Below are 18,570 nucleotides of genomic sequence, written 5' to 3' on the forward strand. Positions count from 1 at the left end.
GGATTCCCATCCCTGCACTGATCATACTTATGGTATTTGTCTGGTTCTGTGTGTCCTTCATGTGAATATTCAAGTTCTCTGTAGTGGGGCCTGTGTCTTGTTTCGCTCATCTCTGTACTGCCAGTGCCTGGCACAGAGCAGGTAGAATTGTCTAATGAATTAACGGATTAGTACTTCTGGTCTGAGGTCCAAAGTTGAATCCTGCTGGTGTTGGCTGGAGCTGGGCGAGGGTCCGAAGCAGCAGAAATGGGCCAGGGGACAGAACCAGGAAATCCTTGCGCAGCAGAGATGAGCTGAAAGCCCTGCAGAGATGAGTTGAAAGCCCTGCCTTCTAGAGCTCGGAGAAAACAATCCTGCTGTGACCTCGGCAGGAAATTCAAGCCTCCTCCTGCATGGGGCAGGGGGGCCAGGAGGAGAATAGCCAGATTCTGGAGGGCAGATGGTTTGGAGGGGGGCCTGGCTCCGGGAGCTGGCAATCTGCCTGCATCTGTTTGGGGGTGAGGATGGGGTGGGGGTGGGGTGGGACTCATGGGGCACGGGGATGTGGTCAGGTTCCTGCTCTTCTCCTTCGCTGTCATTCAGCCTCACCAACCCTCAGTCTCCACATCTGTGAAGCGGGTAAGGAGTATAGTTACACTTACCTCAACGTGTTCATGAGGAGGGCAAAGGGATACAATGAGGTCAAAATGTCCGCTATTGTGTAGCTGCTCAGAAATATTTTAAACTCCCTAATATCTTTTCATTCTTCTCCCAAATGTTTTCACCCTAATTAGAGCTGCCACTCATGAGTTCCTAATAATAATATTAACTATTCCTATTTACTGGATGTCTGCTGTGTGTCAGGCACTGTCCTATGCACTTGAAATGTATTATCTCATTTAATCATCACGAGCACCTCATAAAGCAGGTTTGCTATTATTCCAGAGAGGAATACAGATTCAGAGAGATGCGGAGACTTGTCCGGGATCACACAGCCTCTAAGAGGTACGCCTGGGACGTAAACCATCTGTTAACTTGAGTGAGCACCATAATGCCCAGGAGGGCCTGTTCAAACACAGATTGCTGGGTCCCACCTCTAAGTTCCTGATGCAGCAAGTCTGGGGTGGAGCCTGAGAATTTGCATTTCTAGCAAGTTCCCAGGTGATGTTGCTGCTGCTGGTCCTGGAGCACACTTTGAGAACCACAGCCTAATACCAAGATTTCTCCACTGTCATTATCCCAGCTAGGCATGTTATGTCATGTCCAGCCTATTACAATAGGCTCGGTTCAAGGAATTTGAAGTCTAGCATAGTTCGCTTAGCACTTGGCACGTATGACCCTATATTCATTTCCCCCCCATATTTTTAATTAACTAAAGAAAAAAAAAACCTTCCATCTATTTTAAAGATGCAAAAAATAAAAATATAAATTAGCGGAAAGAAGGACAGAATTAGCTCCACTCTCATCAATTACTCAGAGAGATGACTTTTTGTTATACACGGTCGTATAGTAGAAGCTTTCTGGATTAACTAAGTCACTGGGTCAAGCTCACTGGAGCTGGCTCACTGGATTGACCACCACTTGCCTTCCCTACTGTAGAACCCAGAACTATGCAACGCCCACAGCAGCTGGTGGACGCATCTCCAGCATGACCAGCCGCTAACTCCTCCTGTTGACCTAACCACGTGACTGTGTGCTTACCAAGAGTCAGCTGGGTTGGTTCTCTAACCAGTCAGTTACTCTTGTTATTAAATCATTTAATTGTATATGACAAACTGATGACACAGGAGCGGGAAAAGAAAACTGATGTTTCTATAAAGGCGGTTGAACGCTTTCGAAAGTTAGTTTGTATGTGTCATTATAAATTTACCCAAACCCATAGAATGGACAGCACCAAGAGTGAAGCCAAATGCAAACTGTGGACGTTGGGCGATAATGATGTGTCAATGTCGGTTCATCAATTATAACAAATGTACTGCCCTGGTGGGGGAGGTTGGGAATAGGGGAATCTATGCATGTGTGGCAGCGGGGGTATATGAGAAAGCTCTGTACCTCTTGGTAATATTGTTGTGAATCTAAAACTGCTCTAAAAAATAAAGTCAAATAAAAACGGGAAAGAGGCTGGCCTCATGGCCGAGTGGTTAAGTTCATGCACTTGGCTTTGGCGGCCCAGGGTGTCGCCGGTTTGGATCCTGAGTGCGGACCTAGCACTGCTCATCAAGCCATGCTGAGGCAACACCCCATACACCACAACCAGAAGGAGCTACAACTAGAATATACAACTATGTCCTGGGGGGACTTTGGGGAGAAGAAGAAGAAGAAAAAGAAGATTGGCAACAGATCTTAGTTCAGGTGCCAATCTTTAACAAAAAAAAAGGGATGAGAGGAAGGAGGAAGGAAGGAAGGAGTAAAGTCCCAGCGTGACCCACAATGGCTACAGAGTGTGAGCAAAAAGTACACTTTTGTCATAAGCCACTGGGACCCGGGGAGCATTAGTTGGGTTAGGTGTGGCCTAGACAACTAGACCATTGGGTGGGGATGGAGGTGGAATTCTAAAAATCTGGACAACTAGGGCCTTCAAATCTACATCAACTTTTAAGAAGCCCAAACTAGAATTCAGGGGAGTGGTTCATGCAAGAAACATGTGGGGGAACGCCAACCAGCTGACTCAGATCAGGCTCAAAGAAAAGGCTTTGGCCCTCCAGCAAAAGATGGGTGAAGGAATATACAGGAATAGGTTTCTAAGTTAAAATAGAATATTTAAGGGTTCTAAATATTATTTTTTATCATTTCCGCTTAGCACCGCTTAGCAATTCATGCTGTGGTAGGCATCCCGAGTATAAAATAGAGGGAAATGGGCACGGATGTTAGCTGGGGGCCGGCCTCCTGGCTTAATGGTTAAGTTTGGTGCACTCTTTCAGTGGCCTGGGTTTGGTTCCCAGGCCCGGACCTACACCACTTGTCAGTGGCCATGCTCAGGCAGCGACCTACATTCAAAATAGTGGAAGATTGGCACAGATGTTAGCTCAGGGTGAATCTTCCTCAGCAAAAAAAAAAAAAAAAAAAGAGAGAGAGAGAGAGAGGGGATGATACGGTTCTTATTTATGGATTTCTATTACATCTCTCTCCAGCCATTAATATCTAATATTGGCACAGCACTTTACAGTTTATAAAGCACTTTCAATTCTATTTATTTTATTTATGTCTCATAATGACGCTGAGTAGCAGGCATTATTACCCCCTTTCTACAGGTCGGGAAACAGGCTCAGAGAAGGGACTTAAAGGCTTCAGGTAAACTACCTCTAGAACATTCAACTAGGGAAGAATTTGGTCTTAACTGAGGAAGTGCCTAACTGCCCCAGGCATCGTGTTAGCAAAGGATCCGGAATAAAAGCATTAGGCCTTTACCAGTTGAGGAGGAAATGCCTTGGGGCAGGAGGTAGGAAGTAAGAAATAAAGGCTAAGATGTGACTTTTTCTGGTTCATCTCTGGATCCTGGCACACTAGGCCCCAAGAAATATTTGGTGTTTGGTTGAAGAAATAAATGAAGTGAGAAAATGAAGTGAAGGGAGTGAATGAAAGAATGAAGTGAGAAGATTGGAGCAAGGCCCCTCATCTTTCTGGTCTCAGTTTCCCCATCTTTAAATTGAAAGCTAAGGTTTTCCTGCTTAGGACGACGGACGGACGTACACAATTTTGTACTCTATTTCTGGATGTTCTGGAACACCCTTCTGAACCCCTACTATAGATTACTCAGGAGAGGGAGATCCATCGAGCTCTGAGTAAGGAGCCCCTGAATTTGAGGATCTGAATTTGAGGTCCCTTCTAGCTCTGATGTTAACAGTTGTAACGATAATAATAGGATCCGGAAGTTTTTGGACCCTGCCTGGGCTAAGAGCTTTACCTCATTCAGTGTCTTCACAGCCCTGTGCTGCGGGCATGATTATTATCATCTCTGGTGAAGAAACTGCCTCTTAGAGAGACTAAATAACTTGCTCACGTTGCAAGTCAGGAAGTAGGGTCCTTAGTCTCCAGTTTAGCACTGTGGACACCAGAACCTCGATACTCTCCCACCTCTACTCCAGAAGAGTACAAACATATAACCTCCATGTGGCTCGGCCAAGGACGAACTCAAGTCGCTGTGTTTGGAGAACGTGTTATAACCTGGCAACCATCCATTCAACATCTTATATGAACACCTCCTCTGTGCCAGGCACAGACTGGCTGATGCGGCTCACGATGATCATGGTCCCTGCCCTCAAGCAGCCTCTTTTATTGCGTTGTTCCTCTGCCTCCCTTGGCACCAGATTCCTGATGTGAGCTGTTACGATGCAGATTCTCAGGCCCTGGTCCGTGGAATCAGACTCTCTGAGGTTGGAGGCGGGGATTTTTACAAGCTCCGCAGGTGACTTACAGACCCTGAGGTGTGGGAACCCCTGGGTGGAGGGGGGAGTGACCCAGAGGAGCAAACAAGCAATTATTACACAGAGAAATACTTTCTATATGGATTGTGGGGGTTGCCAGGGAAGGCTTCTTGGAGGAAGTGACCTTTAAGATGAGACCTGAGGGGTGGGTAGGAGTGAGGAGGAGGGGGAGGGGGGGAGAATGGCAACCTAGCAGAATGATGGACCCAGGGGGCTGTGGGAACTTGGAAGACGCGCCTGACTCAGCCTGAGGAATCTGAGGAGTCAGGGCGACTTTGCAGAGGAAGTGCCCGTGGTTTCCAATGCTTTGTCAGATATAAGCATCTGCTTCATTGCATCTTGGGGGAAGAGAATGGGCGTGGAAGAGAATCAGGGCTGGCCTGGAGGTGTGTTCTCCCAGGACGTTCGAGGCCCCTTATCAGCCGACTAACGGTGGGCGGAAGCCGAATCATCCTCTAATCTGGCTCCTGTTTTCACCTCCATTGTCAATGCTAAGCCTTTGTTTGTTTGAACTAAGTCCTTCTATCTAAAGTTCTTAGTACCCAGCGGTAAATGGCGACATTTGAATAAGTGGCGAATTCCTTTGTAATGGGACCCGGAGAACACCTGCTTCTTAGATCCACCCTATTAGAGGAAGCCGGATCCCTTCCCTCTTGAAATAACCCTCAGGGCCATCATTGATGACTCACAGTTAGGTGGGTAGCAGGACTCTGGCCCCGGCCAGGCTGGATTCAATCCTTCCCTGTACCACTTGCTAATTACTTGTCCTCGGACCCACGTTACAGGACCTTCCAATGCCTCAGTTTCCTCCTCTGGCAAAGGAGACTAATAATAGTAATACTATTTCCAAAGAGTTGCTTTGAGAATGGAATGAATTTTCCTATGAAATGCTTAGAAGAGTTCCTGGCACACAGTAGGACCTCAGAAAATGTTAGATATTATCGTTCAGGCACCAAGAACAGTGCAAAGTGTTGAGGATACACCAACAAAAGACAAGCTAAACGCCTTCTTAGAACTTATGTTGTAACGGGAGAGATGAACAACAGAGTAAATGCAATAGAAAGAGCAACACAGATTATGATTTGTGTTATAAAAAAAATGTGATACTTGCTATAAAGAAAGAGGGGCTCCTTCAGAGAGTGTGACCAGGGAAGGCCTCTCTGAGAAGGCTGATATTTAAGGGGGAGACATACCATGTGACAAGCTGGGGGAAGAGGGTTGCAGGCAGACGCCACAGCCGTTGCAAAGGCCCTGAGGTGGGCATGAGGTTGGCTTGCTGAAGGAACTAACAGAAACTTGATACAGCTGGAGTGTGGCACAGGAAGTGATGGAGGCAAGATTTGAACCTGGGTTGAGTTTGCCCAGGAATTTTATTAAGTGTTTTAATTTTGCCATTTTGCAGCAGGGTTCAAGTTCATTCAATGATCATGAACTTGAAAGGAGACCTAGCGTCTGACTTAACCCTGAGAACAGCCTGCATCACAGACAAGGTTTAAACAGACGTCCTCTCCACCAGAGTCATTTGTGCCAGTCCGACAGCTCCCACACGGGTAATGTGTAATGTTGGGATCGATGCCACGTGCAGAACTAGGGGCTGAGGTAGGGGTAGAAATTAAGGATAGAAACTGACCGGCCACTGTCAGCCTCCCTTCTCTTTGCCCCTGCAAAGTCTATGAATGGAAATAAGGTTACAGATGCCATTTAAATCAACAATAGCTCTAAAGGGCAGGCCCATGGGCGATTTTCACCTGCTAATTTATTTCCGTCTGAAGTTTTTACAAGGGGCATATTTTCTTTTGTCATCATCATCAGAAGAAGAAAAAGCAAAACAATAAAAGTCTTCGATGTAAAAACCTTTTTTTAGAACAATTAGTATTTATTACTATACAGCCTGTCATGGGAAATGCAGACACGGGGGTGTGGTGATTTCCTGGGTGGACTTTAGGATATAGCTGTGGAGCACATGAAGTTGTTAGGTAAAAACAGAACTCAGGACCTTATATTGCACGGTAGAGTGTAAAAGTTGTGTCAAAATTTCAAGAAGCAGAATCACCTCATTTAAAATCTGGTTTGCGTTAGGCACTATGTTTGATGTTGGGATACAGGAATAAGCAAGACAGATGAGGTCTCTGCTCTCATGGAGCTCCCAGGCTACTTAGAAGTTAGTGAGATGAAGAGTCGGAAGAGCATTCCTACAAAGGGGGCAGCATGAGCAAAGGCCTTGAGGTTGGAAGGGTCTTGGCACAGTATTTCAAAAGCAGAAAGAGGGCTAGCTCAGAGGGTGAGTGAGGTGTCCTTGGTGAAAATAGTGGAGATAGGCAGTGATTGTGTCCTTTATGACCTTGGAGGTCAGAGTAAGGCATTTAGGTTTTATCCTAAGGGAACAAGCATCCACTGAAGAGTTGCAAAGAAGAATGGAGGTATAGCCAAATTTGTACTTTAGAAGGATTGCCCTGGCTTTTGTGGAGAACTGACTGGAGAGGGTGAAGCTGTAAGGAGAGAGACCAGCCCGGAGGTTACTGCAATAATGCAGGAGAGAGAGAATAGTGGCGGCGATTAAAGCAGGGGTGGAGAAGATTAGAGAGAAATTTCTAAGGTAAAATCCACTTGATGGTTGATTGGCTACGAGGATGAAGGAGAAGGAGACAAAGAGAAAGACTGATTCTGTTTGTTAGCTTGGGGACTGAGTGGATGATGGCGCTGTTCTAAGACCACATATCCAATGACAAGAGGAGCCTGAAATTAATAATCTAGTGGGAGAGCCAGGCATGGAGACAACCATCCATCACACGTGGTACAATGAAATGCGCTAAAAGAGAGATGCTGGCAGGGGCTCTGGGGGCAGAAAGGGAGCGAGGGATGGATTCTGGCTGGGGAGCCTCCAAGGGGGAAGAGATCACAATAGATGGAGCAGTTGGAGGGAAACTGGAGACAAGGAGGCTGGGGCGGATGACGGCATGATGCAGAGCTTGGAGAGGACCTATGTGGTTGACACATAAAGTGGGTGGAGGCGCCCTGGGAGGCCCTACATGTCAATCCGAGGAGTCAGTGAAGAGAAATTACACCTAGTTCTAGAAGAGGTCTTGGTCCTTCTCATATTTTAGAAAGTCAGCGGTGAGCGTGTGAGAGGCATTACAAGAGGTGCTCGTCTATGCACTGAATATCTCCAGAAGGATCATCAGAACTCTCTGACGTGGTCATCTTCTTTGGAGTGAAACTGGGTGGCTGGAGGACAGGGATCGGGGAGGCTTTTCCTTCTTTATCTTTTTTTTTTTTTTTTGAACCACATAGATGTATTACATATTCCATACTTCAATACTTAAATAATTATTAAGAAAAAAGCATGCACTGGTCGAAAGCAAAGACTTTGGGCTCAGACAGGTGTGCATTTGGATCTTGGCTCTGTCAAGCTTGTCTTGAGTTGTGTCAATTTTTGCTTCTCATCTGTACAGTTTCTTCATCTGTAAAATGGGGATAATAGTAGTTCTTACTTCATGGGTTGTTGGAAGGATTAAATGAGATAATGTATGTCGAGTGCCAGCACTTCAGTAAGGATAGGCTAAATAGGTGCTATTAGTATTAATAATTAATAATGATCAGTTAGATGGGCACACACCCCATCCAAGGATGTCTCAGCTTGACACGTGGGGTGGTCTAGGGAGCGGATCTGGAATCAGACACAGCTGAGGTCTGTCTCTCTAAGTGGGCGCCACCTCTCTAAGCCACAATGACCTTCCTCTGCACAATGGGGATGCTAACACACCTCCTTCCTAAGATCAAAGAGCTACTGGGTGGGGACAGTTAGTCAACTGCCAAACGCGGCGCCCTGTGAGTTATGAGTTAGGAAGATGAAGATTTTCCGGATGGCCTCTCTCTCTCTCTTTCTCTGTCTCCCAGGCAGACAGGGGCCTTTCAGTCTCTCTTCTCTGCCCTCCACTAGGGCGTGAGCTGGGGAGGGAGGACATTCTCTAGGAAGTGAAGTTTTCTCTTGTTCCAATCGGGGAAGATGCAAAAAAAATCTCAGACGCGAGACCTTAAGAAGGAATCCTGAGGCCCAGGCCGGGCTCTCTCTATCCCTCTAGCAGGTTCCGCCTCCCACTCCACTTTAAAGATCCTGAGATCAGACAGCCACGTTGAAGGTCGCAGGCACGACTCATCTCTGGCCAGACTCGTGGGCGGCGCCCGCACATGCGGAGCCTGCCACCCACAGGGCGAGCGCGGTACTGCAGGAGCGGGTGCCAGAGTAACCCCTATCCTGTCGCTTTTCCGTCACTGTGTCCTCAGCGCCTTTTCTGGGCCAGGCAGAAGGGGTCCCTGCCTTCATGGGGCTTATAGTCTAAGAGGAAGAATACCAGCAGCGGAAGTGCTGATAGCAACTTCACAGTCTGCTTTTTGGTGAAAGCCTTTGTTCTTATAACACAAGTAATATATATTCATTGTAGAAATTTTAAAAAGAAAACTAAAACCCAGACATAACTTCTTTTTTTTTTTAAAGACTTTATTTTTTCCTTTTCTCCCCAAAGCCCCCCCGGTACGTAGTTGTATATTCTTCGTTGTGGGTGCTTCTAGTTGTGGCATGTGGGACGCAGTCTCAGCGTGGTTTGATGAGCAGTGCCATGTCCGCGCCCAGGATTCGAACCAACAAACACTGGGCCGTCTGCAGCGGAGCGCGCGAACTTAACCACTCGGCCATGCGGCCAGGCCCCATAAGTTCTCTTAACATGTGAATACAGCCCTTACAGTATTAGTCCATGCATTTTACAAAAATGGAAATGTGCATTTCATAATATTTTGTAGCCTGCTTTTTTATGTTTAACAGTTTTATTGAGATACATTTCACATACCATACACCAGCCTTGTTTTTAACTTAGTGTAACAGATGATTAATAATAATATTATACGAATTGCTGCTATTTGTTGAGCAAAGTGCTAAGTGTTTTTACACACATCATCACATTCAGTCCTCCCAACAACCTTGTAAGGTAGGTCCTATGATTTTCCCCAATTTGCAGATGAAGAAACTGAGGCATGGAAAAGCAAGTGATTTGTCCAGCAAAAGTAACAGAGCCAGGATTTTAATCCAGCTTTGTCTGAGAACTTGAGTTCTTAACCAGTTTGTTATGCCTGCTCTGTGCCACGCTGCGTGGGAATTCAGAGGAATCTGGAAAAAAAGGGGGGGCGGGGGAGTGAATCTTTTGAAGCTCAGAGTGAAAATGAGGAAATGGAATAGTCCTCATACAGGATAAGTAAGCTTAAACATCACTGGGGGCCCAGAGGCCAGGGAGCTTGGTGTAACTAGGAAAGGCTGCCTGTAAGAGGTGAGGACTGGGGGGTGTGTGTGCTATAGGGTGGGAAGGGCCAGCCTGAGCAAAGCCCCAGGTGCAAACAAGAGTACAAGCATAAACAGGGAGCAGTAAGGAACAATAATTGAGCACCAAGTTCTGGGGGGTTAGAGAGATGGACAATACCTGGGGTCTGTCCTCCAAAAACTGACAGTCTAGCTAGACAGAGGGTTGAGGGGAACCGTAGAAATAAGTAATAGCTACCCTTCACTCTGCATGCCAGCTTCTCTACCTACACTATCACATTTAAGCTCACAACGTCCTTGGAAGATGGGCAGTTATTACCCCGCTTATAAATGAAGAAAAGAAGGCTCAGAGAGGTAAAGTGGCTTGGTCTAGGTCCTCTGGGTAGGGAGGGCTAGAGCCAAGAGGCTCAACCCAGGTGGTTCAGGGTTGAGTCTAGGGCTCTCACCCGCACAGCTACACTATTCTGCATGCCACGAATGGCCCGCTCCCACCCCAAAGAAAGAGACTCTCACACCCAGCCCCCATGCAAGCCTCTAGGCGTGCTGCCCTCAGGGATCTTTCTAAATTGCAAAGCTGATCACCTCTCTCCCTGCTTAAAGCCAAGGCTTCTCAGTACCCCTAGGGTAAATTCCTGACTCAGCATGGCCTGTAGAACCCTTTGAGATCTTGCTCCCTCCCTCCCCTCACACCTCCAGGCTTAAGGCACTGTTTGGAATTCTGGATACAGTACCCATATCTTTTCTCTGTGCTGATGTCTCCCTGGAAAACTCTTCCCATCTCCCTCCCAACCCAAACTTGTCCCCGACTCACTCATATTTATATGGGGGGGGGGGGGAGCCATGACTTAGATGCCACCTCCTATGGGAAGCCTTCCCTGACTGCCCCTCCAAAGTCCAGGCCAAATGCTCCTCTGTTCTGCTTCCATAGACCCTGTACCCTCTCCCTGATCATGATAGTAATAATAGTTAACAATCATTGAGCAGTCACTTTGTGCCAGGCACTGTGCTAAGGTCCCTTGAGTTATTGAAACAGCATCTCATAGTGGCTAAATGTGCAAGCTTTGAGGTCAGACTTCCTGGGTTTAAATCCTGGCTTGATCAATTAAAGGGCTGTGAAACTTAGGCAAATGACTTAACCTCTCTTTGTGCCTCAGTTTTCTTCATCTGTAAAACGAGGATAAGAATGGCACGTATCTCATAGGAGTGTTTTAATGACTAAATTAATACATGTGACAGATCCCATACATAAGTGCTTAATAAATGTTAGCTAATGTCTATTATCTTGTCAAGTCCTTGTAATAACGCCAGTGCACAGGTGAGGCTCTAAGAGGTGACTTGACTTGCCCACGATTACACAGCCAAGCAGCAGACCTCAGACTTGAATCTGATGCCAAGGCCCACGCTGTACTGCCTCCCATTGTAGAGCCCCCACACTGGTTGTATTAACTGTTTACTTGTCAGTCTCGCCCTCTAGAGTGAGTATTCCATGAGGGTCACTGCTGTTGCCCCAGCCCAAGGACACAGTGTCGACCCTAATGAAATGAATTAATGATGCTGAGTGGCTCAGACAAGTTATTCAGAGGATGGAGGTGGTGGTCATAACACCCTGACTTCCCATGCAGCCTGCTTGGAAAAATGCTTCAGTGCCTTCTCCTAGGATTAGACTCTCAGCAGACAAATATTTATTGGTCTAGGAACTGAAGGTGCTCTTAACTGGGAAAACCACAGGAGTAGCATGCAGGATGCCCAGATAAGCTTTCCTCTAAGCAAGCCATGTCCTTGACTAGGCAGCCTCCGCCAGTATTATTCCTATGCCTCCCCGCCATCAGCAGCTGCCCCCAGTATTGAGGCGCACACCTGCCAGCTCCCTGTTTCAAAGAAATAGAGCATCAGAGACCTTTGTGGCTTCAGCATGAGTGTAAACATCACCAGCTGCCAGAGAGGATGACGTCAAATCCAGGCCTGGCTGGCCATGGCCTTGGGGAGGCTTCCTGTACTAAGAGACCTGATGCCCTGGGCGTCTACGAGTGAGGCAGGACGAGCTAAGGACTGCCAGCTCAGCATCTTGAGGACACATTTGATGATTCTTTCCATTCTCAAGGACCTCATAACTTGAAATATTTTTCTTTCCAAACCCACTGAAGTCAGAAATTAAATAGCTGTTGCTTTTCTTGCTAATCTCTATTCAGAGCATCAGATCAGCAGGAGCTTGACAGAATGACCTTTCGGAGTTGGTATCATTCTACCAAAAGGTAAGTCTGTATGTCTCTGAGGTCAAAAGAACTGGCTTGAGTCCCAGACTGCCTGGGTCCGCCACTTGCCTAAAGCTTTGTGACCTTGGGCAACTTCCTGCACATGTCTCAGTTTCCTTATCTGAAAAATGGGGAGAATAGTATCTAGCTCACAGGATCACGGTTGGGATTAATGTATATTCAATGAGTGTCTATCATGTGGCAAGTGCTGGGGTCACACCAGTGAGCAAAACATAGTTCCTCCCCTGATGGTGTTTGGTGAAGGAAGGCAGACAATAAACTGATAAATATTTAATACAGCAGATGGTGGTAAGTGCCACAAAGACAGATAAGGCAAAGTAAGGAGGATAGAGTATCAGGGTGGAGAGGAGTTATTTCATTTCAGGGTGGTCTGGGAAGACCTTTCTGATAATATGACTTCTGAGCAGACCCTGAGTGAAATAAGGAAGCAATTTATGGGGCTATCTGGGGGAAAACACTTCCAGGCAGAGAAATAAACATGTGCAAAAGTCCTGGGGCAGGAATGTGCCTGGGATGTTCAAGGAAAAGCAAGAAGGTCAGTGTAGCTAGAATGAAGCGTGCAAGGGGGCGGGTAGAAGGGATGATGTCAGACAGGCGGCTGAGGGCAGGGTTTGTAGGGTCTGGTAGCCCCCAGGCATTTACTCTAAGTGAGGTGGGAGCCATTGGAGGATTTTAAGCAGGAGGGGAAGGTGATCTAACAGGTTTTAAAGGATTCCTCTGGCTGCCACGTAGACACAGACTGTAGGGGGACCAGGCAGCAGGGAGACCAGTTAGGAGGCTGTTGCAATTGTCCAGGTGAGAGATGAGAACACCTTTGATTAAACTGGCAGCAGTAGGTATCAAGAAGTGGTCAGTTTCTGGATATGCCTGAAGGAAGTGCTGGCAGGATTTGTTGATGGATTGGATATAAAGTATTTGTGTGTGTGCACGAATGTGTGGGTGTGCATGTGTGTGTGTTTGTGGAAAGAGAGAGAGAGACAGAAGAGTCAAAGATGCTCCAAAGTGTTTGACCTGAGGAATGGAGTGGCCATTTACCAAGGTGGGGAAGACACCTCACGTAAAGTGCTTAGCATAGATATGAGCACAAAACAAATACTCAGTAAATATTAGCTAGTCTTTGTATTGATGATTTTGGTTTCCTGGGCTGTCTAAACTCAGTCTCCTAAGGCTTTGCAAATGCTAAGCATACCTGACCATCATGCCAGAGTATGTCCTGTGTGCCAAGGACAGGATAGACAGAATTTTTACTTAGCGGTACCACCCTGCATGGTGTATGAAAGCCCAATGAGAAAATGAGCATTAGTTGAATTCTTAACATATTCCAGGCGTTGAGCATTTTTCATTTAATCCTTTCTCCACCACTAGAATGTAAGCTGCATGAGGGAGACCTTACAGCTCTTCTGTACTACTCCACACACCTGGAACACAGTAGGCATCTTAGTTAATATTGAGTAAACAAATCCTCATTATTAAAGACGGAGGTTGAGTGACTTCCCAATGGCCCTGGTTTTAATACATATTTGTCGGATGAAGGGATGAACAAATGCGTATTACATTCCCATTTTAGAGAAGAGGAAACAGGTGGTGGCAGACCAGACCTCTGAACCCAAGCTGAGCTTGGACCCTTTCCATAGCCACAGTGTGGGGCCTCATATACACCCTTTGGCTGTGTTTGAGGATGCCTAGGGATTTGATGACCCTGATTACACCATAATATATAAAAACCAAGGCTACTCAGAGAAAGTAAGATCAAATGCTAGATCAAATTGTGAGGCTCTAGCAATAGGATCCTAAATTTTTGTCTTCATGAAACTGCATGACCTTAAAGAATTTGCTTTTTTTTTTTAAAGATTGGCACCTGAGCTAACAACTGTTGCCAATCTTCCTCTTCTTTTTTTTTTTTCTCTGCTTTTCTTCCCCAAATCCCCTCAGTACATGGGTGTATATTTTAGTTGTGGGTCCCTCGTTGTAACACATTTGTTTAATCTAACTTGTCCATGGTCACACAGGCTGTAAGGGAAGGAAATGGGACCCAGTATTCCCACACCAGTCCCTGCTTGTTCCCCTACTCAGGGGTTCATAACGCGGGACACAAGGACTCCCAGGGGGTCTCCAGAAGGTACTTTGTGGTACCTTCTTCCCCCAATATTGTCTACTAAACTGTGTGGCTCAGGAGCAGGAGCGTTTTGGGGGGAAAGGGTTCATAGCTTTCATTATATTCTTAAAGGGACCTATGATCAAAAAGTTTAATTTTATCTTACGTATTTATTTTTGAACTTTTATTTTTAAAACTGTTTTTAGATGAGTAAAAGAAAAAGGAAGAAGCAGGAGGGGAAAAAAAAAAGAATTGTAGAGACAAAACGTAACATGCCAACTTTTGTTTCCAGAGTTTCACGGGAGAGAAGGCTAATGTAACTAAAGAAGCTACAAGTTGAGGCTGTTGAGCTGGGATTCGAATCCAGATCTTCCGGCACCAATTCCAGGGCTCTTTCTGGTTCCCATGGCTATTCATTCATTCACTCACTCATTCATTCATTCATTCAGACAATTTGTAGTGAGCACCTGCTCCGTGCCAGGCACGATTCCAGGCTCTGGGAATGCTGCAGTGGCAAACTCTTGAATCGCAGAGCTTATATTCTACTAGGGGAGACATACAAAATAATAACGACGACGAATATTCTGTTAGGTACGATGAAAAACGATGTCGGGGTGGGGGGCATTTTAGATAGGGCGGCTGTGCTCTGAACCTCTCGTTGCTGTCCACGGACTCCAACGAAGAGAGCTGGCCCCGGAGGCCAGCGTGCCCTCCACCAACCTTTCTTTTGCGCATAGTCTCACCCGGTTGGGCATGGTAGGGACAGGGGAGCGCAACACGAAGCGCAGAGCGCATGCTCCCTCAAACAGCGCCCGCGAGGATTTTGACAAGGACTCGGTCGGCCGGGAAGAGAGTGCGCAGGCTCCTCGGTTAAGGAGAGCGAGAAGGCACCGCCCAATGGGCGCTTCCTTTGGAGCTTGTGGTCCCGCCCCCAAGGCCACTTTTCTGCTTCCGCTTCCGGCGCTGCGGCGGTCCAGATCGAAGATGGCTGCGGCAGCTGCGTCCCGGGTTTCTGGGCTGCTGGGTCGGTCCCGGGCACAGCTGGGGCGGCCTATGTCGAGTGGCGCCCACGGCGAGGAGGGCTCAGGTACCCGGGCTGGGGTCGGCGAGGCGGGCCTCAGCCCCACTGGAGCGGGGCGGGGCGGGACTGTGACCTTGGCTTGAGGCCTTAGAGGCGGGGGCGAGACAGCGCGGGCTCATGCCGGGCTTGAGCGGTCGGTCCCCTCCGCAGCTCGCATGTGGAAGGCCCTCACCTACTTCGTCGCGCTCCCCGGGGTGGGGGTGAGCATGCTGAATGTCTTCCTGAAGTCGCACCAAGGGGAGCACGAGAGACCCGAGTTCGTCGCCTACCCCCATCTCCGCATCAGGTCCAAGGTACGCCCTTGCAGTCTGTCGGAGTGTCCTTTCTCCTTTCATTCCAAATGCCCCTCGTTCTCAGGAACAAATTTTTATTTTCTCCGGTTTTACGGAAGGGAAAGTCTCAGGGGTCACGTCTCACTCTTTTCTTCAAGGTCATACAATAAGTGCCTTTCAGTTTTCCTTTTCTCCGATTCATCCCACCTTCTGCCTTCTGAAACAGTTGTCGGTTGTATAAAACTTGGAGGTCTGGGACACCTCCTTAGAGTGGCAAAGCCGGACGGTGGTTCACCTTTCTAGGACCTGGGCGTCTGGCAGGTACTAGCTGCATGATTAGAGACTGACAGCTTTCCCTGTTCCCCGCCTTTAAGCTAGTTATCTTCACAACTATTTTATCCTTTGGCTGTTGATACAGATAAATTATAATCATTTATTTTCCGTTGCTTTCTGTAAATATTCTTTTAGGGGGGCGGGGGAAGATTAGCCCTGAACTAACATCCGCTGCCAACCCTCCTCTTTTTGCTGAGGAAGACTGGCCCTGAGCTAACATTTGTGCCCATGTTCCTTTAGTTTGTATGTGGCACACCTGCCACAGCATGGCTTGATAAGTGGTGGGTAGGTCTACGCCTGGCATCCAAACCCGGTGAACCCCGGGCCACCCAAGCGGAGCACCGGAACTTAACCGCTGGGCCACTGGGCCTGCACCCTGTAAATATTCTTAACAAGAGCCTCTTCTGGTTCTTTAATAACTATTACATCACTTAGCCTAAGCAGGACTGGCTTCATAGAAACTTAACCTAAACTCTTAGATTCAGAAAGAACTTTTGAGTCTTTGAGCCCCACACTCACCCTTGTACAGAAGAATTAGAAGCCATATATATAGCAAGGTTTCTCAACCTCAGTACTGTTGACATTTGGGACTGGATAATTCTTGTTGTGGCAAAGGGCTTTCCTCTGAGTTGTAGGATGTTTAGCAGCATCCTTGCCCTCTACCCATTAGATGCCAGTATTACCTCTCCCCTAGATGTCTCCAGATCCGCCCAGTGTCTCTGGAGGGGCAGAATCGTCTTGAGTTGGAAACCACTGCCCTAGAGCAATGCTTTCAGGTCTGAAATGGATCCCAGAAATCTGCATTTAAATAAGCATCTCCTCCCCTAGACCCACCTCTACCATTCTGATACAGGTGATTTGAGGATTACACTTCATAAACAGAGCAGTGATAGACTACGGTTACCAGAGAGAGGCTTATGAGTAAGGAACTTGAGCTTGCTTTTCCTACTGTCTAAGGGTTCCCCTGGAAGTTGTAAGCGCTCCCTTAAATTATGGGAAGGCTAAAATATGCCAGTAGTTATAAAGGACTAATTTCCATTTTGTTTTATATCTTATCTGTTACTTAGCTTATCTATTTTAAGCAGTTCATGGAATTGCCTAATTACATCTTTACTCCACAGCCCTTTCCTTGGGGAGATGGTAACCATACTCTATTCCATAACTCTCATGTGAATCCGCTTCCAACCGGCTATGAAGATGAATAAAGGGAACCTGGACCACTGCCCAGTGGGGACCACAGCACTGGTTTGGACCATTACTCTGCACATGGACCAGAAAAGTGTACTGGACCTTAAGCTCACCTTCTTCACTTGTATCAGATGATGACCAATATCCTGACCTTCCGTCCCTTTGCTTATGGCAGGAGATGGCTTAAATAAATAACTTAGATTAGTCATGACCTGGGAGTTGCATTTTTTGGTGGTGTTTTTCCCTCAGAAATTAGCATTATTATTTGTTTCTGCAATGAAGGTCTGTGGCTGCTGTTTACACTGTTTCGCGTCCAGTTCAGGCCTCTGAATAACAGTGTTTGTAACAGGCCTGTCCTTGGTTTCTTGTGCCTGGAGTGAGTGAAGCAAAGGGACCATGAGTGGAGTTAATTAAGGATCACGATTGGGTCCTGACAGACTTGGGATGGCAAAGACATTGAGTGGCCAGCAGAATGGCTGCAGTTTACATCTAAAAGAGGTCTCTGTGATTCTCAAAAGGAAGTGCTTCCTCTGTGTCTCAGCTTTCTCCTGTCCCATTCCACCAGCATTTGCTGCAGAATATTCCCTTGCGTCATAATTTTTTCCAAGGGTGTCAAGTTCTCCTCTTGGGGTCATATCTCAGCACCCTCAAGGCTGGAAGCATCAGAAACCTTTGGGGAAATAAAGGCAGTATGATACATTTCTGCATATAGTAGTGGCTTTATTTGTTTCTGGAATTAAAACCTTTCTGTAGCCAGAAGAATTAGGGAGAAACAATAGTAATAATTATAAAATCACCCTTAAAGAGCAGTTAAGAATTCCTCCTCAAAATGTAAAACCTTTGAAGTAGCTGAGCTAGTTGGAGGCACTTTATGGGGAGGATAAAGTCAAAATATTATGAGGAACAATCAGAAAAACGTATTCCCTCAGTAGCAATTATAGTAAAAGAACTGGTTGGCTTTGAGCTAGTTTTATTCTCAAGGCTCAACCAGACAGTTTTGTGATAAAATTCAAGAGGCTACAAGGTTTTGGTCTTGCATTGTACATACAGTAAAGTGGTACTGCAAAGGTGAGGCACGTGGAAACACGGTGTGAAAGCCATGTACAGTAAGGAAAAAGGAGTCCCTGCTATCTTTGCTGTTTCATGATCTGACCCCAGCCTGTGCTTCCAGAGTCCTTGCAGAGCTGGTGCGCTTGTGCCCCGTCTGAGGTCAGGCAGATGTCTAGCCTCCCTCAGCTGAGTTCCAGTTATCTTTTATAATCCTTGTATGATGGGCCTTAAACAGTCAAAATATAAAGGTAGAATTTTTTTTTTAAAGAATGTTTTGAAATGACATTAAGGACTGGTCACATTAAATATGAAGTAATAATGGGTAAATCAAGTGTCATACTATCTTTGGGCGTATATAATAAATTGAACCAAATTACTCAAGGTAAGCAACTGTGGGGGACTACGTGACATTCTGAAGTCCTCACCATATCTTGACATTTTTTTTGTACCATTATATAAACACTTTAAGAAGATATTTTTGTAGCCTACTGTGGAAATAAATTTTAGAAATCAGATTTCTAATTACCATACTACCTAGCTTAGATAAATCTTCACTTTTTCTTCAGC

At 46.4% G+C, this 18,570-nt stretch overlaps 1 protein-coding gene across 3 annotated transcripts; it reads left to right on the forward strand.

Annotated features, from left to right (window-relative positions):
* Positions 1–11,718: 11,718 nt before the first annotated feature.
* Positions 11,719–17,164, forward strand: COX6A1 (cytochrome c oxidase subunit 6A1). Of its 3 annotated transcripts, none has more exons than XM_070516190.1 (4): positions 11,719–11,963; positions 14,372–15,166; positions 15,311–15,453; positions 16,887–17,164. In XM_070516190.1, the coding sequence occupies exons 2-4, from the start codon at positions 14,833–14,835 to the stop codon at positions 16,968–16,970; spliced, it is 561 nt and encodes a 186-aa protein (XP_070372291.1). In that variant the 5' UTR covers positions 11,719–11,963; positions 14,372–14,832; the 3' UTR covers positions 16,971–17,164. The 3 variants fall into 3 exon arrangements, 2 of the variants coding, with proteins under 2 accessions (XP_070372291.1, XP_014717943.3); XR_011505380.1 differs by lacking the exon at positions 11,719–11,963 and adding an exon at positions 15,591–15,753 and having other exon boundaries at positions 14,245–15,166; XM_014862457.3 differs by lacking the exon at positions 11,719–11,963 and having other exon boundaries at positions 14,245–15,166.
* The last annotated feature ends 1,406 nt before the right edge of the window (positions 17,165–18,570 follow it).

This window comes from Equus asinus, chromosome 8 (assembly GCF_041296235.1).
Source record: "Equus asinus isolate D_3611 breed Donkey chromosome 8, EquAss-T2T_v2, whole genome shotgun sequence".
Lineage (NCBI taxonomy): Eukaryota > Metazoa > Chordata > Mammalia > Perissodactyla > Equidae > Equus > Equus asinus.